The 22,447-nt window shown below is 35.4% G+C and overlaps 2 protein-coding genes across 2 annotated transcripts; both read right to left on the bottom strand.

The window, feature by feature from the left end:
- Positions 1-13,885: 13,885 nt before the first annotated feature.
- Positions 13,886-14,335, bottom strand: LOC141651379 (uncharacterized). Its single transcript, XM_074459095.1, has one exon. The coding sequence runs from the start codon at positions 14,333-14,335 to the stop codon at positions 13,886-13,888; it is 450 nt and encodes a 149-aa protein (XP_074315196.1).
- A 1,207-nt stretch (positions 14,336-15,542) lies between these two features.
- On the bottom strand, positions 15,543-20,456 carry LOC141651378 (uncharacterized). Its single transcript, XM_074459094.1, has 5 exons — positions 20,232-20,456; positions 18,066-18,220; positions 16,865-17,226; positions 16,373-16,673; positions 15,543-16,284 (listed from the first exon to the last, which is right to left on the bottom strand). The coding sequence occupies exons 1-5, from the start codon at positions 20,454-20,456 to the stop codon at positions 15,543-15,545; spliced, it is 1,785 nt and encodes a 594-aa protein (XP_074315195.1).
- Between the last annotated feature and the right edge of the window lie 1,991 nt (positions 20,457-22,447).

Genomic DNA, 22,447 nt, shown 5'->3' with positions numbered 1-22,447 from the left:
CTAAATTCTAAATCATATGTTAAGGCTAGGGTTTGAACGAGTCACGAGGCATATGAGCCGTGACATCTCGTGTTACCTAGGGTATATTAGGTAAAGATTTTATTCTATAATAATATCTTTACATCTTATATATCTTACTTAATATATTTGTTTATGATAAAAGATATTCTTGTTTTAGAAAATCTTATCATGATCTTAGAATTTATAGTAAAGATAATATTTGAATAGATTATATTCTATCTTTTGGAATATTCTTTATTATCTTTTAAGGCTTTTAGGAAAGAGATAATAAGAAGATATGATTTGTTTTTATATCTTATTATTTCGGCTATTAGGGTTTGTGTAAAACCGTGTAGCCTACTCCTTCCTTCCCTATAAATACTTTGTTATTTACGACATCTAAAAGAGAGACCTTAAGCATAAAAATTGATTTCATCTTTGCAAAGCAAACCGTGTGTTTTCCAAGAAAAACCATTTTGTTATTTTGAAAGGTCGTGTGTTTTAAAACTCGCATACTTGTTCTTATTTTATCATTATAAGATAATAGTGCTTAGTTGATTTCTTAACTTGTTCATTAAATTGAACCTTTGTTAGAATCATTAGTGCTTTCTTATTAGCATAAGTTAGTCACTCGAGTATTTAACGGTACTCATTGAGTTATAACTAGAGTTAGTTGTACGAGTTGGGTTAGTAAATTTGTAATCCGTAGAAAGGTACTAAATTTATTAATCGAGAATAGTGGACGTAGGTTTCGACATGTGAAACTGAACCACTTCAAAAACCGTGTGTCTTTCGTTCTTTTGCTTCCTTCGTTTATTTCGTTTACTTCCATTAGTTGATTAGTTAAAGTTTAATCAATAAACTTTAAATAATCAATTACACACACATAATCGTAAACTCTTTCAAAAGTTTTAAATCCTCAATTCACCCCCCCCCCCCTCTTGAGTATTTTTGGATCAATAGACTCTTCATCCTCCCTCTGAGAAATTTTTAAATTGTATAACTGAATAAGTTTACAACCTTACATTATAATGTCAATTGTTATTATATGACCTTTGAAGACTAGGCTCCTTTTAATGTCCCATCAATATTAGTGAGCCAAATGCTAATTATAATTTCCTGTACATATATATGAATTAGTGTGTTTCGAGCAATTGAAGCATCAAGTCCAACCATTGTCCGGATAATAGTAAGTGTATTCTTAATAATTACTACTGTCATTTAATTTATATTTATGAGAGAGGTTGATCTAATTTAGCTTATTTGTATGTGATTTATATAATAGTCTCCTATACAACCAGACGACAGACAATAAGCCTTTTACTGTTGTCGGTCCATGTGGGAGATTATCACCCGAAAATATACCAGCATAGAGTCACCGGTTAGTATGTTTTAATAACTATTTCAAACATAACTTGGGTTTAATTCTGTGTAATATTCCACTTATTCTGTCTATTTTGATTAAGTATTTTTTGATTTGTAGTTCCCACTTTCAATCAACAACAAAGACCCAACCTATTTGAAGGAAGCCATCACCGACATGAGAAATAAGTGGGCCACTTATTTTCTTTCATTAACGGAAGGTTAAAGTTCTCTCATTATGTATGTGTGTATATAGAGCCATGTATATTTAGTTTTGGTCACCCTGTTTATAATATTTTGATGCTGGGTTGAATAAATCAATCTGTGTAATATTCTGATGATGCAGGATTGAATTTTTGCAATGCGCAGCTGTTGAAATTTACAGTAGCATTTCAGCGGAACCTGCTACTAAAAAAATTAGCATTTCAGCAATTGCTGGAACTGCTAAAAAATTTTTTTTTTTTTTAAATATTTAAAAATTCGATTACGGTTAAAAATAAAACCGTGGTCAATAAATATACTGACAACGGTCGCATTTATATAGAAACCCGTTGACATTTTCATCCATAATGCTACGGCCAAAAATATAATATATCGAAATAAAACCGTTGTCGAATTTGTGACATTTAAAATGGTTTAATAAGCATAAACCGTTGACATATTTAATACTTTACAACGGTGTTTTTTCAGTAAAACCATTGTCATAGGTTTCCATAGAGCATTCCAACTAATACTACCACGGTTTCAATATTATAGACAACGGTTTTTGAACCGTTCTTAATATTGTATTACAGTTATTTGAACCCGTTATTTACATTTCATAACGGTTCCGCCTTTTTAACAACCGTGGTCACAAAATAACAACGGTCGATGTAATAACGGTTCCGTGTTTTGTATTACAACGGTATATCACCTTATTTAACCGTTGTTGCACCTATTATTTGGCGTAGTGTAATTCTGGTATTGACACTGAATCAATTATTGATCAAAATAGAATAAATAACCAGGACAACACTATTACTGGCACTAGAACCACTGTTCAGAATACCTCAAGAACTGCTACTAGGCCTGTTAGACCACCATCATATTTATAGGACTATGTTTGCCCTCATAAAAGGACTTATAATGTTATATGTTGTCACAAACTAACCTCTTTATGTGAGAATATTTGTTCCCCTAGTTCTTTTTGTGCTTCTGTCTCTAGTATACTAGCATATATTCCTATACAAGAGCCAAGAAACTATGATGAAGCAGCCAAGTTTCCTGAGTCACAAGCTGTCATTGCAACAGAGTTTACAGATTTACAAGTTAATGGAACTTGGAAACTTGTTTCTCTCCCTATTGGCAAGAAAGCAATCTCTTGTAAATGGGTTTTCAAAGTCAAACACAAGTCTGATGGTACTATTAAAATATACAAAACTAGATTGGTAGTCAAGGGTTTCACACAAAAAGAAGGCATAGACTATAATGAAACATATTCTCCAGTTGTGAAAATGACTACAATCAGAACCTTGGTGGCAGTTGCTGTCAAGAAAGGTTGGCAGTTATGTTAACTAGATGTCAACAATGCATTCTTGCATGGAAACTTGCATGAGGAGGTGTATATGAAGCTACCTCCAGGATTAGAGGTTTCTCAACCTAATATGGTTTGTAAGCTAGAAAGATCTCTCTATGGTCTAAAACAAGCTTCAAGGCAATGGAATTCCAAGCTTTGTCAAGCTTTAAGAAACAAAGGATACAAGAAATCCTTGAATGATTATTCTCTGTTTTCAAAGAAAACCCTGTTTTCAATGAAAACAGACGGTAAAGTGGTCTATTTAGCCATTTATGTTGATGATATACTTATAATTGGGGATAATGATCAAGAAGTATAAAGTCTCAAGCAATATTTGGATGTTGCATTCAAGATCAAGGATTTAGGTAGCATCAATTATTTTCTGGGTATGGAATTTACCAAAGTCAATAATGGTATGGTAATAACTCAGAGGAAATTTGCCAATGAATTACTTAAAGAGTTCAATTGTGATTATACAAAACCTGTCAATAGTCCTTTGGATGCAACATTAAGGTTGACTGCTGATATAGGAAATTTGATAGAAATCCAGCAGACTATAGAAAGATTGTTGGAAAACGGAACTACTTAATCAACACAAGGCATGATATAACATTTGTAGTACAATTACTTAGCCAATTTATGGCTTTCCTAAGAGAACATCACTGGTTAACAGCTATACATGTGTTGAAATATATTTCCAAAAACCCACACCAAGGCATTCTATTGAATAACACACCCAATTATCATCCGGAAGGCTTTTGTGATGCTGACTGGGCTGCTTGCCCTGAAACCAAAAGGTCTGTTAGTGGCTTCTTAGTGTTCCTAGGTGGTTCCCTCATCTCTTGGAAGTCCAAGAAACAACAGACAGTGTCACCGTCCTCTGCTGAAGTAGAATACAGGTCCTTGAGAAGACTTGCTACAGAGCTTGTCTGGTTGAGTAGACTTCTGAATGAGCTCAATGTGCTTGATGTTATTCCTATATCTGTCAAATGTGATAGTCAAGCTGTTATACATATTGCCAAGAACCCTGTATTCCATAAACGGACAAAGCACATTGATTTAGACTGTCATTTTGTGCGAGAAAAACTTCAGGCATGTCTCATTGGTCTCTCTTATCTTCCTACCAACCATCAACCAGCAGACATTTTTACCAAAGCATTAGATGGGCCTCAGCATAATCTTCTTCAGTCCAAGTTGGGGATGTTTTCAAACCCTCTAACTTGAGGAGGGATGATGGAATATAAAGAATAAAGCTTTTATTATAGAGTAACAAACTTAGTTAGAAGTTTGTTAGTGTTAGTTAAGGGTTGTTATTCCTTCATTAAGTTGATTTAACTCTAGTATAAAAGCACGAGTTATCTCAACTATTGAAATTACTGTATTCATACTTCAATTCACATATTTCTGAGTTCTTTCTTTCTCTCGATTCTCTCTCTCAATTCGATACTTTCTAAAGATCAACAACAACCTAATCATGATGAACTATCAACTTCAACATACTCCTCCAATTCCTAGTCTTCTATCATGACTACATCTCTTAAGTACCCCCGTATTAAAGTTGATTAATCTTGTGAGAAAGAGAATTAGAGTTCTTTTTTCTTGGCAAAGGACGTACTATGAAAAAAATGAAAAAAAGTCCATGGAAGAGTAAAACTCATACATGAAAGAGCAACTACATTTTTTTGAATGACGAGTAGGAAGAAAGATACGGAGTAGTGGAGAGATGATTTATGTTGTGAGAATTGCAAAGTTATCCATTTCACTAATTTTGATGACTCCCTTAAATATTGCCTCCCAAGGCCAAAAGGCCATAATCCCAAAGTTGTAGTTGATAGATGGATTACAAATCTCTGTTGTCTTTGCTGATAAATGAATTCTAGTGGTTACAAATTTCATAACGCCATACTGCCGGAAAAAAATGTTACAACAGCTATGAGTTTATCCCGCAGCTTTTGTATATGACCGTTTTTTGACAAGGCAGAACAAATAACAATCGCTCAATATATCCGGTAATATTCGTGTTTAATTGACCTAAATTATTTTTAACGAATTGACATTCATAGATCTAAAGTGTTTTTTTTTTAATTATTATTTTTTTTTTGAAGTAAAACCCCCAAGAGGAATTAATGCATAAAAGTGGAATCACGTTCCGCCATACAAGCTATATCCAACGGAATTGTGTCGGACCTGTTGGAGTGTCCCCGACAATAATGCGATCACAATTGTTGATCATGATGATCACATGTTTAAATCTCATTTTTAAGAATACGTAAGGGATGATTCATTTTATAGTCAACTGATCAACATTAATCGGTAACGATTGACTTGCTAGAGTTTGACGTTATCGCGTGTGGACGGTGGTGGTCGGTTGATCCCTTAAGGTCACACCTAAAGGATGATGCCCTAATCTGTAAAGTTGATTAATTGTATGACGATACAAGTTAATCAATTCCTTAAAATTGAACAATTCAATTTGTGAGAGAGAATATTGATATCTTATTATAATGAGATTAAATAAGATTTATTTTAGTAATTGAAATATTTTATTACTAAAATTGTTTATTGTTTGTGAAACAATAGAGATGAGAATGAATGATTAATTGTAATTACAAGATGTTGTGAATTATAATTAAATGACCCATTTTATTTATGTGATCAAGTATTACTAGTCAATTTGTTGTATGTAATTTAATTAATTCATAAAATGATATTTATGTGATAAATATGCATTAAATTAATTAATAACATGTATCATACTACATGTGACATATTGTGTGACAAGTGACAAATTGACAAAAATAAAATGGTAGTCCATTTTAAGTAAATGGACCGAAATGAAGAGGGTTAGTGGATGGTGGTGTTTTATTTTAATAAGCTAAAACAAACATCATCATAACACTACTTACCTAGCCTTACATGCCTAAGGTTTTGATAAGAACAAAAGGGAAAAGGGAAGGACCATATATTGGTCTCCCAACCTCCCAAAACCGTGACCTCTTTAATATACTAGAGATTTTGTTCTCTACTTATTCAACTCATGCATGTTCATTCACACACATGCATAACTTTCCTCTCTCTCACATTATTGTTCATCTTTCTCTAAAAAACTTGAGAAATGATGATCCAAATTGTTCAATCACATTACTAATATTATTAATGCAATATATGAGTATTAGTAATCAATTTTAAGGTAAACTACTAAACAAATATCTAGCATATATTATTTAGTAGAGATAAGGGATAATCTTGGGTGCAATCAAGAGGAGTGACTTATATACTTGAAGTCTTTGGAGGATAATCATATTACTCATCATAGCTCAAGAACAAGTGAAGGTAGGAGACCTTACTTGTGCCCATGAACCGAAATATTCAATGTAAGGAACCGGTTTTTCCTCTACACTTATTTATATGTTTTGCATGCATAAGATCCTTAAGCTTTTATGTCTAAAACTTTAAACTAAAATATGTGATATTTAAAATATAATTTCCAACAAGTGGTATCAAAGCTTTATGGTTGTTGCATGCAAGATCGGGATCGTTTTTCCGAGATAATACGATTAACGAATAAAACTTGAAATTTGTGTTTTATGTTGATAAATCACGAAATAACTTTGCATGTTAAAAGTTTCTGGTCTTAAGTGATTTTTTGGACATTTTGGTTTATTTTTGGATTTTATTGTTCATTTTATATATTATTGGCATTAAAATATGATTTTTATGAGAAAAATGTCATTTTTGGACGAAAAATAGCTAAGCATCGAATTTTCCAGTGGTTTTTGGATATGTTTTCACATATATTATCTAATGATGGCCTGTAAATTTTCATGATAAAATGAGTTGTTTTGCTCGAAATATGGATTTTCCAAGTTAAAATCGTATTTAAATGGGTAAATAGGTTAATATGAGATATATTTCGAATCTGGTCATGGAAATTTAGTATGTTGTCACATAAAATTTTAAAAGATGTGTGTAAAATATTTGGCTATAATGAAGTCTTTATACATGATTTATGAATTTTTGATGAAAAATCACATAAATAGTGACTATAATTAGTAATAATGCTAAAACATACTTCATGACTAAAGGAAAAACGTCACATGTTGAATTTTATCATATATTTCAGATATAAAAGTGAAAAGTTGATAAAAATATTTTTCTCATATTTTTATGATCATAATTGTTAAAACCGATAAACCGCAACATTGTTTTTCTCGAGAAATTTTTGAAATTTTTAACCTAAGTTTTGAACATTATGAGTGTCATGATATTTTTCCAGAATGTTCATGAGTTTAAATTTCAAATTTTGAAATTATTTGAAATTTTTATGATTTAATTTGAGATTTATAACATAAATTTTGTATTTTTGGGTCCATTTATGAACAATATTAAGAAATCAAGTTTAATTATTGTCAAATGTTAGTGGAGACTAATTTGAGTCCTAATATGGTTAGGGTAATTAACTTGTACATAAATATGAATTTATGTAATTATTGTGATTTTAAAAGGTTAAATCACGCAAATCTGTAAAAACCGGTTAATATACGATATTGGCTCTTTAAAGGCGATTTAGCATAAAATCTAGCATGTTAATACATATTATAATGCTGCATTTTATTTATGATTGTCATATCTTAATTTTATGTAATTTTTGAATTATGTAATTTTACTTAGTATGACCTTAGTTTTAATTGGTATTACCCGAAATGTATGGGAATATCGATTCGGTTGTAATTATTGTGATCTTGTATCACCGTTTTGTAATTTAATAGATTTATTTTTATTTTTAATTACAAATGTATAATAGAAAATTATGTAATTCATTTTGTAATTTAATTATTCCGGAGTTCCTTGAAGACGGTGTCATTCGAGAAGGCGGTCCTTCAAAGAAAGTGTTGCCTTGAAATGCGTGCCAAGACCGAATCTCAAGGTACCAAAGGAGTTGGTTTCCGAATTTATAATAGTTTATTAGATTTACTATTTTAGGAAGGCCATACTAGGATTTTTTTATGCTTTGCATTTTATTTATATGTTGCATGCATCGCTAAATCGCCATAACTAAACATGCATTTTAAATCGAGTTTATCGACCTTGTCAATTACAATTATTGTAGTTCACCGCTTTAGTTCACTTAAAACGTGATAGATAATAAATTGACATGACCTCTCGCTAAAATAAACAATTGAGACTTAGCCTTACCAAAAAGTAGAAACCATGAAAACCTATTTCATGAGGGAGTGCGCTCGGTCCTACCGGGGTACAAACCTTGTTACGTAGGGGAAGTGGGTGATAAATGTCTATCCACCGAATTCATGTTGATAAGGGATGAATCGGCCCTACCGTGTCCAAGTTGATGTGGATTTGGATCATGGACACATTTATTAGAAATTTGGGTTGAACTCAACAAAAGTATTCTCAACCATTGCCGGATGTGTTTTGGGCTAAAGATAAATATTAATGTAATTTTATCGACCAAAAGTTCTAAAAGTAGAATCGATTAAAGAGTTAATCCACCGAGTTATATTAATAAGGGATGAATCGGCCCTACCGTGCCCAAGTTAATATGAATTTGGATCTTGGAATCATTTATCATAGTTGGGTAGAGGTCACTATGTAAATGTTTTACTTGTTAAATTATTTACAAGTATTATTATAACGATAAATGTTTTGTTTTCATTATTCCGTTATCATGTTGTTCTATTTCTTTACCTCAATTTATACGATATCATCTCGATTTTAATTCAAATATCCATTAAAACATCGTAACTAAAGACAAAATTAGAATTTTCTTCTAAAAACCTCGGATTATCCATCGAAAGGATCTCTTGTGAAGAGTATAGATAAAAGTTATTCGTGATCAAAAGGGTTTTTTGATTTTTGACTAACATATCTACTTACAATGAATTGTTTCTCATATGCTTAATTAAGTTAAGTACTTTGAAAACGTTACATCATTTTGGTAACTAGATTTGTTTGAAATCAAAATTGACCAAAATACCGCAACCACTTCAATGAATGTTTTAAGACTAAACAAACGAATGAAGAGTATTCTTCATGAATTTCAATTTTGCTTCTCTTGGCAAAGACTCATTGAAATGAGTGGGAGCATTCTCTTAAACCGTTAAGAAAAGGACGAAGTTTAAAGAAGTAAAATTAGAATGGAATTGATGCAAGGTAATGTTAAAAGTAAATTTATTGAGAATAACTATACTAAACCTATCAATCCCGACCGATAAAGTTTCCATTGTCTTAATTGTTGGACGCTAGAAAGGAAACTACCCCAAATTATTGAAGAATCAACAAGTTAGTTGTGGGACATCTAATGGGACCTTCTTCTTTAAATGATTATTTGATTGACATAAATTTTGCTAGTACTACTTCGTCAATATTAGAAACCGGTGGTGGTTTTCATCATTGTATTTGATACATAGGATGATTAGAATATGACGACTAGCAACAATGATGTTGAGAGATAGAGTCATTGTGTACTCAATCTATTTTTGGGTTTAGATTTGTACTTAATTGTGACAATTAAGTGCATAAACTCTAAATAAAAATATAAACTTGTTAAGATATAAAAGAGGTTTCACTTTTGTGACCCTATACACCATGATTTGATGTATGGCTAACCCATTATCAAGGTGATTATATTCTAAACCAAACTAGAATGATATATCATGAAGATGATGCAAGACTCAAATTGGTAACCCAAGATTAAACCTTAGATTCTGGAATGATGAACGCAAAGAGTTATCGAGTACTCTTGAAACCATTAGATCTTATGGTATATGTGTTTCTTGTATTCAAAGCAAGATGTCTCGTGCCTTTTGGTTGAAAAGGAGATCGAGATTGTAAATCATTGATCCAAAATAGGTTGATCATTTTCTTTTACCAACGATTTAAGTTGACGCTAATGTGTTCACATAATAAGGTAAATAGAGAAATCTTTGAAGAAGTTCAAAGAGTTCAAAGAATCACGATTTAATCGTGATGGGATTATTAAAGTGAAGACTTTGATATAAGCCAAAGGAAATGTGATATAGTATCACAAATTAATCTCTCTTAGCACGCATTATGGGATAATGTGTGGTTGGATAAAGAAATCAAACGTTATTCGATATGGTTTGGACTTCAATCAAGTTACTTTGAATTACTTGATCCTTTTGGGGATTTTATTATTTTGTCTAAACTATTTTTCCACTAAATCTAAAATGAATCATATGAGATATGAAATGGTAGGGTACCATGTTTGTAAGTTTTTCAAAAGAAACAAATGCTCATTTTTCCTTACTATAATCACGAGTACAATGGGTTTGTGGCTCGTGAAGCCGTCTTTCTAGAATACAAGTTTATTTCTAGAAGACAGAGTGGGAGAAATTATTCAAGAGCCACAAAGAATGTTATGTCGCAAGAAACTGGTCTTTCTTCGCTACATGAGACGTTTTGTGTAAGACGTTGTTTCTTCAAAACCTAGGAGGTTAAAGTCATCACTTATTGAAGATGATGAATTAGTGTTACTTTTAGAAAGTAAAGAGCTTGCAACTTACAAAGAAATTGTTTGATTCAAGTTGATTACTTCTGGAAAGTAATGAACATATGACTTACATGAGAGTGTTTAAGTCACAACTCACTACAAGGCTTAAAGCCATGAAAATCCGAAATAAATTCCAAGTGAATTGTTAGATATCAAAGCTTGATTAGTTGCAAAGGGTTTTGCACTAGTTGAAATGCTTAAGTCTATTTGGATCTTCTTAGGGATTGTGTTTCATTATGAGATATATATAGCGAGTGAATCTAAAACCCATTTCTTCAATTAGAAGGAATGTATTCAATACATGTCTTGAGTTTTGTAGATTCTTGCCATCCTAAGATAATGTGAAACTTAAGAGAGGGTCTTAAGTAGGACATCAATGAGTTGGAATAAATGTTTTGATCATGTTATAAAACTTTTCTCGATAGGTCGAGAAGTTGTGTTTATACATGAAGTTTAGTGGGAGTTACGGTAATTTTAATTAGTCTAATATGTGGATGACATATTGAACATTGGGAATGATTTAAGACTTGGAGAAATATAATACATCTTTAATATCCAGATTTATGGAGATAAATCCACATGATATTAGCATCAAATAAGAAGTCTTATGTTGATAAGATTCATGACTAGTTCAATCAAGTAGAACATATTTGATTGATTCCATTTGCTTCCGCTGCCGGATCATTAAATGAGTAATGATGTATAGCACTTCATACACTTTGAGTATGATGAGTTGTTTCAAAATCGAATTTAAGTAATAGTTACCAAGTAGCCATAAAGATTACCCTTAAGTGCTTGCAGAAGCATTAAGGATGTAAAGCAAAGTTTTTTTGATGCAATTTTGTGCAAGGGTGTTACACAAATGATAATTGACAATTGAGATTGCGCATGGTTTCCGACAAAACCATAATCAAAACACATTAGGATGGTTAAGATACCATTGTGGCTATGTTATTTAAGAAATAGATTTTCTAGAATCGTTCTAGGCAATAAACAACAATAAGAAATATTTACAACGGAAATTGAGTACACTTGCAATCATGAGATGTGCAAGAAGGATGAGTCTCGCACACTGTGAAAACAGTGGGAGCTATTCTAAGGCTTGAGGGCCTATGTCTAGATTGGATCTAGACACGTACTCATAAAGTTTTGTAATGCAAATGTATACATTACAAAGGAAAACGAGTATGTAGTAAGGTTGAGTAAGGTACAAGAAGTTGATAAAACCTACTAACCAAAGCCTTCTCATAGGCTTAACATGATGAGTCATGTCATTTCAATTGGATTGAGATGAACAACTACATACATGATCAAATTGGATTATAAAAATATGAAGTAGTAATCAGGTATTGACTATTCATATGTGATAATCACATTTGTCGTTCGAGTTTTTAAATCTAAAAACTCCTTTTATACTTTGTTACATCCAAACGGGTTGTAGAGACAATATTGAACCCCGTTAAAGTGAACTCGGATTAACATGGTATTTGCCCATAGTTACTTGTATGAGGTGATGTCTCGAACTGACTAGAGTATGATGCGATTGATGGCAAGTTCAAGTGCCATAGATTCATGTGAGATGACTAGTCGATCACATAGGCAGACTGTTAGGAACACTCTGTCGGGCAGTGACCGCTTATAGAGTTCTGGCAAATTTATAAAGCCTGGTCATGGCGAGAGCTACTATAGTATTCTAATGAGTCGATTCTTTTGACTAAAGACTATTCGCCTAAGGTGGCACGATTTCAGATTAACTTTGATTTATGTTACTACGACCTTCGTAAATGGGGTCAAATGGGCATATTTTGGGTTATGATGGCTGTGGCTAGTCGAAGGGAATGAGTGCGATAGTAATTGTCCACCCCCTTGTCAGGGTTAAAACAATATCTCAGGGCTACTCGAGGAGTAATGAACTGGAAATGTGTGGCCACGCTCGGAAGGTATCTATGGTAGATAATTCCGGTCAAATCAGTTATTCTCCAGATCGAGGAAATCATTCTCGATATGATCACTTGCAAGTACGACCTGAAAGACACCTTGCATTGAGTGAGAGATAGTAATAGGACAAGAGAATTGGTGACGCACACTTGTCGAGGACAAGTGGGAGATTGTTGGAGTGTCCCCGACAATAATGCGATCACAATTGTCTATCATGATGATCACATGTCTAAATCTCATTTTTAAGAATACGTAAAGGATGATTCATTTTATAGTCAACTGATCAACATTAATCGGTAACGATTGGCTTGCTAGAGTTTGACGTTACTGTCGTGGGATGGTGGTAGTCAGTTGATCCCTTAAGGTCACACCTAAAGGATGATGCCCTAATCTGTAAAGTTGATTAATTGTATGACGATACAAGTTAATCAATTCCTTAAAATTGAATAATTCAATTTGTGAGAGAGAATATTGATATCTTATTATAATGAGATTAAATAAGATTTATTTTAGTAATTGAAATATTTTATTACTAAAATTGTTTATTGTTTGTGAAACAATAGAGATGAGAATGAATGGTTAATTATAATTACAAGATGTTGTGAATTATAATTAAATGACCCATTTTATTTATGTGATCAAGTATTACTAGTCAATTTGTTGTATGTAATTTAATTAATTCATAAAATGATATTTATGTGATAAATATGCATTAAATTATTTAATAACATGTATCATACTACATGTGACAAATTGACAAAAATAAAATGGTAGTTCATTTTAAGTAAATGGACCGAAATGAAGAGGGTTAGTGGATGGTGGTGTTTTATTTTAATAAGCTAAAACAAACATCATCATAACACTACTTACCTAGCCTTACATGCCTAAGGTTTTGATAAGAACAAAAGGGAAAAGGGAAGGACCATATATTAGTCTCCCAACCTCCCAAAACCGTGACCCCTTTAATATACTAGAGATTTTGTTCTCTACCTATTCAACTCATGCATGTTCATTCACACACATGCATAACTTTCCTCTCTCTCACATTATTGTTCATCTTTCTCTAAAAAACTTGAGAAATGATGATCCAAATTATTCAATCACATTAGTAATATTATTAATGCAATATATGAGTATTAGTAATCAATTTTAAGGTAAACTACTAAACAAATATCTAGCACATATTATTTAGTAGAGATAAGGGATAATCTTGGGTGCAATCAAGAGGAGTGACTTATATACTTGAAGTCTTTGGAGGATCATCCTATTACTCATCATAGCTCAAGAACAAGTGAAGGTAGGAGACCTTACTTGTGCCCATGAACCGAAATATTCAATGTAAGGAATCGGTTTTTCCTCTACACTTATTTATATGTTTTGCATGCATAAGATCCTTAAGTTTTTATGACTAAAACTTTAAACTAAAATATGTGATATTTAAAATATGATTTCCAACAGGATCAACTATGATGCCCTTCGACCCAAGGTCCGAAATGAGCTTATTTATGAGCTACCTTGTTGTTTTTCCTACGCGTAAACTTAAAACAAACATTTTGAAACGAATTACATAATAAATAGATATCATCATAGACAAGGTGCAGCTCGCTCCTTCCTTTCGCCCTTCTTTGCAAGTCTCCGACAACCACCGCACAATCACTCTCCATGTCAATTTCCTGGTGCCCCTCCTTTATTGCTTCTTCCAATCCGTGCCAAATGCCCACTGCTTCCGCCATCCCCACACTCATCTCGCTTCGTTGTTGCGTGACTGCATACCACAAGACCTTCCCCTGCTCGTCTCTACCCACACTTCCCCAGCCCACTCTTATCCCTTCCAGAACCGCTGCGTCTACGTTCACCTTGACCCTCCCCTGTCTCGGTTTACTCCAACCACTTTTCTCCTCCATTTCCTTAACATGCCCTTCAACATCCCCTCCAGCGTCCATACTCATTTTCATCTCCCACATCAACTCTCTCTCTCTCTCCTCGCAACTTGTACAACACCCCCACCCTCACCATCAAACACCAGTTTGTTCCTATCCTCCCACACCGCCCAATAACTCGACATAAATTCCATTCGCTCCCTCATTCCCATCCCCTTCATCATCTCCTCCACCCAATCCCGCGCTTTACCAAACCCAACTTTCTCTATTCTCTCCACTCCCATCTCGTCCCATATTTCCCCCACCCCACCACAATCTCGCATTGCATGGAGACACGTCTCCACACAACAACGACATCGTGGACAAGTTTCATCCGTCAATTCCATCCGGGCAGAAATATTACTTCTCGTGGCAAGGGCTTCATCACATAATTGCCAAAAGAAGACTTTAATGCGTGGTAAAACAGGGACATTCCAAATCGTATTCCAAATCCATCGCGCCTTATTTGACTAGAACTGGCCTGCAACATCCAACTCCTTGTCAATAAGTTATCGATATGTCGATCTTATCGTGTATTGTCCATTCTTTTCAAACTCCCAGCACCAGTCATCTTGCAGTTTCGTATTACTAATTCGAATTTTTCCAATCCGCTCACACTCAAAAGGTAAGAACGTAGCAGTCAATTTCTCATCATCCCAACTTGTCCCGTCATTGTTGAACAGCTCACATACCTTCATTTCACTAGCTCGGTCTCCTCTCGGTGATATCACATGCCTTGATTGGGTGCCATAAATCCATGGGTCAGTCCATATCGGGGTTGAAGTGCCATCCCCAATGCGTTTTCTTGCCCCCATCAAAACCACCCTTCTTGCATTCCACACACCCCTCCACATATAACTGCGTACATTTCCTAGCTCCGCCTCCATAAAACCCGTTATCGGGAAGTATTTACCCTTAAGAACCTTAGCCATTAGGCACTCGGGTTTTGTAGGAACCCGCCACGCTTGCTTCCCCAAGAAAGCATCATTAAACTTTTCGAAATCTCTGAACCCGAGTCCCCCTTCTCCTTTGGGACGACACATTTTCTTCCACGCAACCCAAGGTATTTTCCACTTTCCTCCTTCCACCCACCCCTCCCCAAACCCGAGATAAGTGTTCGAATCTCATTGCAAAAGTGAATCGGCAGTTTAAATACACTCATGGTATAGGAAGGAATTGCTTGGCCAATTGCCTTTATCAATATCTCCTTCCCCGCCTTGCTAAGCATTAAACCCCTTCATCCTTGTAGCTTTTTGCTCAACCTATCCCGGATTATGTTGGTGAGGTTTTTCTTCGACCTACCCACCATGGTTGGAAGTCCAAGATAACGGTCTTGCTCCTCTATCATACGAACCCGAAGAACCTCATTAACACGCTGTTTTGTTGTCCATTTTGTCCCTTTGCTGAACGATATTATTTTTTTCTCAAGATTTACCAATTGCCCAGACCCATGCTCATATAGTCTAAGTATATCACGTATCTGGGTAGCTTCACATTCATTTGCACGGGCAAAAATGAGGCTATCATCAGCGAAAAACATGTGTGAAATAGTTGGAGCAGCTGGCCCAATCCGTACCCCTTGTATCGACACTCGTTCAGCCGCTTGTCGTATCAGGCTAGATAAAACTTCCACACATAAAATAAACAAGTACGGTGACAGTGGGTCGCCTTGTCTCAACCCCCTCCCTGGCCGAATGATCCTCGAATTTTCCCCATTTACTCCGATCGTATATGACACCATCTTCACACATGTCATGACCCTATTCACCCACCTTTGATTAAATTCCATCCTCCTCAGCACCTCTTCAATAAAATTCCATTCGATTTTGTCGTATGCTTTTGTCATGTCAAGTTTGAGTTCCATGTGACCCCCGCCACTCCTATTGTTCTTCATATGGTGAAAGACTTCAAAATCCACTAGTACATTGTCGGTGATGAGCGTTCCCGGTGTGAACGCGCTTTGGTTTTCCGACACCACCCTATCCAATTTTTAGCATGTTTGCTAGCACTTTTGATATAATTTTATATAGAACATTGCATAAACTAATAGGTTGAAAATCCGCTAACTTATCTGGAGCTTTCTTCTTTGGGATTAGTACCACTTTAGTATGGTTCAAGCCATCCAGAAAGTCAGCCTCGTTAAGGATATGGATCGCCATTTTCACCATTGAGGGACCCACTATGTGCCAATACGTTTGATAGAATAAAGCGTTCATCCTATCAAGTCCGGGTGCCTTAAGGGGATGCATCTGTTTTAGGGCTGCCACTACCTCCTCACTTCGATAGTCTTTGGTCAGGAGAAGATTCATATCAGTCATAACTCTTCCCTCCACCCCCTCTATAAGCCCCTCAAAGTCCCTTGGCCCCGCTGATTTAAACAAGTTTGAGAAATAGTCCACAGCGCACAATCAGCAATGTCACAAGTCTTCTCATAAGTTCGGCCATGATCATCCATGATTTAAGCTATGTGGTTTTTCGTTTTTCTTTGAGTGGCTTTCCTATGAAAAAAAGAGGTATTTTTAACCCCATCACGTAGCCAAAGTGCCCTCGACCGCTGACGCCAGAAGGTTTCCTCTTGCCGGATCAAAGTTGCGATATCCTTAATGACCTTCTTCCTCTCTTGAACATCCCGCTCCCTCCTACTGCCTTCGTTAAGAGCTTTCAGCCGAGCTCTCTTTTTCTTTAAATCTCTCACAACCTTACCTATGCTCACTCCTTTCCAAGCTTGTAACTTCGCAGCACATTGCTTAAGCTTCTGCAACACATCTCCGTCACCACCTAGCCATGATCTTTGAATTGCCTCTTCACACCTATCCTCGCCCACCCATACTTGTTCAAACCTAAAAGGTTTAGCCCGTTTAACGTTCTCCTCTCTCGTGCTTGCTATATGTACGCAAATCGGGGAATTGTCCGACCACTCCCTATCAAGGTGAAACAATTTGGAGAAAGAGAACAACTCTAGCCAAAGGCCCGTCAATCAAGACGACACTGTCTGTTATCAGCTCCCACTTGCCCGTTATCAAACGTGTAGTCATAGCCCTCATAAGGTAAGTCTCTCAGCCACACTCATCAACTGCATCCCTAAAGTTGTTCATTTGCCACTGCTGCCTATCTCCCCCCCCCCCCCAACATCTCATTCGCATACAACACCTCGTTAAAATCCCCTATGCACATCCACGGGTCTGGTCCTTCCTCGGCCAAAAGTCGAAGTTGTTGCCATGATAACCACCTATCCTGTATAGCCGGCCACCCATAAAACCCCGTCATTATCCAAGTAACATTAGCATAACTAACCATCTTATCGATGTAATGGATAGTTGCAGACCGTAGCACACAACTCACTTCCTCCCTCCACAACAAAGCTAAACCTCCCGACCTTCCAACACTATCTACCTATATACCCTCGTAACTATCCAGACGATTCCTTACTTTCCTCATCTCCTCCCCACTTAATTTCGTCTCACAAAGGAAAATAAGAAGTGGGGCCTCCCTCCGGATAAGGTTTTTAAGACCGCCTACTGCATCGGGGTTGCCAACCCCCTGCAGTTAAGGCTCAAGAGTTTCATTGGGCCCGACGAGGTTGAGTCGTCTCAACCACCGCCTCAGGTGAACACACACCCATGAAATATAGTTTTTTTGCCTGACCACTCTCCTCATTCCCTACTGCCTCATCTTCTCTGCCACGTTTAGTGTGCACTATCATCTTACAACAATTGTTTTCCCCGCCCCCCCCCCCTCCCTCACCTGTCGTTTCCACTACCCCCCACTCCCCATGTTAACCCCGCTAGCACCAGTTACCGTCTCTTGTTGCAAAACAGCCTCTTCTCCCACTACTATATCCATCCCCTTCTCCTCCTCCTCCTCCATTAAACCAATATCCACTCCCCTCTTCCTATTTTCATCACCACCTCTTCTCTACAAATAGCAGGTCGCACGTTTCATTGCTAGTGTTATGCGTGTTTGTCTTACTCGGAGCTCCCTTCTCTTTTGGTCGAATCACAACTTTTTGCAGCCTCGCGATCATATGCTCAATATCTTCATCTGCCTTCCTTTTACTCTCCTCATCCAAGGGCGGATCAAGGATTCAAATGTACGGTGGGCTAGAAAATTTACTCATTGACATTTTTTTCTTGTAAATTGCTATAGAAGACTTGGAGTTGGTAATTACACGCGCTTTACACTAACTACTACATTTTAGCGTCATTTTTCGTGATTTTTGAATCAAGAATTAATTTAAATTATGAATTATGAGATTTTATCGACATTGTAGTATACTTTAGTATTTGTGGAAAAAATAAGCTTATATAAAATTATTTCGAATTATTTCACCAATGAACCATTGAAGATATATTGTGTCGAGATTGTATTTTATGTATTACTTTTTGTGATATTTGAGCCAAATCGGTATAATAATATCAATCTTTTGGGGAATAACACTATCACATAGAGTAATAAGCCTTGAATTTTTTTCAATTTCTACGTGGTGTCCTTCGTTTTCTAAAAACAACTACGGTACCCTAAATTTTGCAATTTGTTCATAAAATACCCAAACTAATAAATTTTGAGTTTTTTAAATGTAAAATAAAATAAATAGAATATATTTAAGATTGACTAAACGCTAGTTATGACAAAGGTTTGACAAATTATCTCCAAAAAATTAATAAAAAGTGCAAAAAACCGAACATCTAGAAAAGGCAGATTAGAGTATTTTGGACATTTTAAAACGTTTTCATGAAGTTTTAGGGTATCATATTTTCAAAAGATGAGGGAACCATAGAGAATTCAAAAAATACGAGGGTACAACGTAAAAACACCATTGCTAAATTATACTCACAGGAAAAAGAGGAGATAGAGTAAACAAAGAAAGGTAAAAAAAAAAAAAGTCTGGTCAAAGAATAATGTGTACCTGTTATAAATAATAGAGAGTTAAGCAGAAAGGTATTCAGCTTTATTCATATGAAGGGTATATATAGTACAAGAGTACATATGTAATATGGTAATAGAATATCTCCTAAAGATACGGTAATATATGGACATCCATATAATATCTCTAGATATTTTGTAACACTCCCCCTTGGATGTCCATCATCGGAGAAAATACCTCGCTAAAACCTCTACTAGAAAAACCCTATAGGACAAAAAATCTAATAAAGGAAAAAGAGTACAATAATCTCCGTAATACGCACTAAGTGTTGCCTCGTTAAAAACCTTTTGCCTGGAAAACCCAGTGGGACAAAACCATGGTTAAGGGAAAAAGAGTGCAACGCGTATTTACTCCCCCTCATTAAAACATCGCTTGACATCCTTGAGACGACGTAGCCCAAGTTGATTGATTAGCTTCTCAAATGTCTTGCTCGGAAGTGCCTTGGTAAAAATATCTGCGGGGTTTTCACTAGAGCGGATTTGTTGAACGCTAATGACACCATCTTTTTGAAGATCATGAGTAAAAAAGAATTTCGGCAAAATGTGCTTCGTTCTATCACCATTTATCTCTTTTACCAGTTGTTTAATTTCTCCCCCTAACGTTGGGAAAAGTGATTCATCAAAATGACAATCAGCAAAACGGGCCGTAAATAAATCTCCTGTAGATGGCTCTAAAAATTTAATAATTGATGGAGATTCGAACCCAACATATATTCCCAACCTTCTTTGGGGTCCCATCTTTGTACGTTGTGGTGGACTAATTGGAACATATATACACCACAACCAAAAATTCTTAGATGAGAAACATTTGGTTCGTGACCGGAAACCAACTTTAGGGGAGATGATTTATGATAACTCGTTGGTCTGATGCGAATTAGTGCTGCTGCATGTAAAACAGCATGCCCCCATGCCGAAATAGGCAATTTAGACCTCATAAGCATTGTCTTGCAATTAATTGAATGCGTTTTATTAATGACTCAGCAAGACCATTTTGAGTGTGAACATGTGCTACAAGATGTTCAACACTTATCCCAATAGACATACAATAATCATCAAAAGTTTGTGAACTAAATTCACCAGCATTGTCAAAATGGATAGTCTTAATGGGATAATCTGGATAATGAGCTCTTAATCTTATCAATTGAGCTAGTAATCTTGCAAACGCCAGGTTGCGAGTTGACAACAAGGACACGTGTGACCATCTAGTTGATGCATCAATTAATACCATAAAGTATCGAAATGGTCCACTTAGTGGATGTATAGGTCTACAAATATCACCTTGTATCCTTTCTAGAAATGTAAGGGATTCATTCCCTATCTTTGTAGGTGATGGCCTAATAATCAATTTTCCTTGTGAACAAGCAGCGCGTGAAAACTCACCGGTCATGCCAAACAATAAACTTGTTTTTATCTGTAAACTTTTGGTTTACTAGTGCATGAGATTCAACTGCACAAATTTTCATATAATACAAGCCTGAAGATAACACTTGTAGTTTTTCCAACAAACTTTTCTTGTTCAAATTTGAACGTGTGATATATAGCTATTCAACCTCATTCTCATTTGCTGTCTCAACATGAAATCCATTTCTACGGATATCATTAAAACTCAGCAAATTTCTTTTTGACTTAGGAGAGTACAAAGCCTTCTGTATTTCAATATTTGTTCCATCAGGCAACAAAATATTAGCCCTTCATGAGCCTTCAATTAATTCTGTACTACCAGCAATTGTACAAACATTTGTCTTTTCCTCTTTAAGACAAGTAAAATATTTCTTATTTTTAAGAATTGTGTGCGTAATCGCACTATCCGCGAGGCATACATCTCCATGTGTAGCTCCCATAATCGTTTCGGTGAACAAAGTATAAACTAGGGTTAGAGACTCGTGTTGATAACGTGTTATGAATAATAGAGAGTTATGAGAGAATATAGAGAGCAGAAAGCTATTCAGCTTTATTCATATGAAGGGTATATATAGTACAAGAGTACATATGTAATATGGTAATAGAATATCTCCTAAAGATACGGTAATATATTGATATCCATATAATATCTCGTAACCGTACAACAGTGGACAAGAATTCTACCACTAGACCAAGTGAGTTTCCTACTGACATTCTACACGTTATTAATTTATTTATTTTTTTCATAGAAAACAGATTGGGCTCAAGCCCATATAGCCTTTGGGCTAGATCCGCCCCTGTCCTCATCAAAACATTTACTTAAAGACCTTGATGCTGTTGACGGGATAACTACCTCAGTTTTTGTGACCTTCCAAGGCGAAGCACGCATCCATTCTCCATCTTATAAGTCCTCCTCCTCATATGGCCCCTCATCATATTCTTTTTCACCATGGCCTAGTACTCCACACCCATAACAAAATGTCGGCACTCTTGTACTTCACGTTAAATTTCATAGTTGTCCCCGTGGGCATCCGTATAGTGACATGCTTCTTGAAGGGGACCCTCACATCATATAAAGGGTCATAAAATGAAAATAAAAACCTCCCGCAGTTGTGGACAATAGTTTGGACTATCTCCATGGGCCGAGCTCATTAATCTCTGATAAAGTGCATCTTTTTTACTTTTCTCTCAACCTGCCTAATGATACGGGCCTCTCAGATTTGAAGGCCCATAACTTTTTGGGTAGTATAGTATGCAGAGCTCCATTGGTAAACATTTACTGGGCTAAACCTTGATCAATCACACACCATAATGAGTTAAATGAGAGATATTTTGAGTGAGTAATTATCCATTTGAACATGTCGTCTTTGTGCTTATAATAATCAAACGTAATTTATTTTTACAGTACGTTTTTTACTCATTATAGTACTTTTTTCACAAAACTTTTCATTTATCTACCCTTCAATAAAAAAAGCTCAAACAACCCTATTCTCCTAATTCCTAATTACTCTATAAAAACTTTTCAAATCAATCCAATTTCTTCGATTTGAATGCATAAAAATGTAGTAATTGATTCATCAATTATGAATTATTGAACCTAATATATATGATGGCTAGTCGGTAATTATGGTAGGGGAAGCAACACAATTTTGCAGTGCAATGACTGATTGATATGCATTCAAACATAATTGATGTTCTTTTTCGGTAATTCTTCCCATTTTCTTGTCAAAATTCTTCCAGTACATTTTATTTTACGTTTATTTTTCCAGAAATCTATCTATGCAGTATAATTTGACAGTAATATTAAGAAGAAGAAGA

The sequence above is a fragment of the Silene latifolia genome, chromosome 4 (genome assembly GCF_048544455.1).
Source record: "Silene latifolia isolate original U9 population chromosome 4, ASM4854445v1, whole genome shotgun sequence".
Taxonomy (NCBI): Eukaryota; Viridiplantae; Streptophyta; class Magnoliopsida; order Caryophyllales; family Caryophyllaceae; genus Silene; species Silene latifolia.
Note: the sequence above shows the minus strand (reverse complement) of the source record. Positions and strands in the feature narration are given on the sequence as shown.

Excerpts from the sequence above, each read along its gene's own strand:
- LOC141651379 (XM_074459095.1), bottom strand. The coding sequence starts at position 14,335 with ATGAGTATGGACGCTGGAGGGGATGTTGAAGGGCATGTTAAGGAAATG.
- LOC141651378 (XM_074459094.1), bottom strand. The coding sequence starts at position 20,456 with ATGGTATTAATTGATGCATCAACTAGATGGTCACACGTGTCCTTGTTG. Across the intron at positions 18,221-20,231 it reads TTGAACATCTTGTAGCACAT|AGAAGAGGTGGTGATGAAAA; the intron begins GTTCACACTCAA and ends TGCTATTTGTAG. Across the intron at positions 17,227-18,065 it reads GTTAACATGGGGAGTGGGGG|GGAGTGGTCGGACAATTCCC; the intron begins GTAGTGGAAACG and ends TCACCTTGATAG.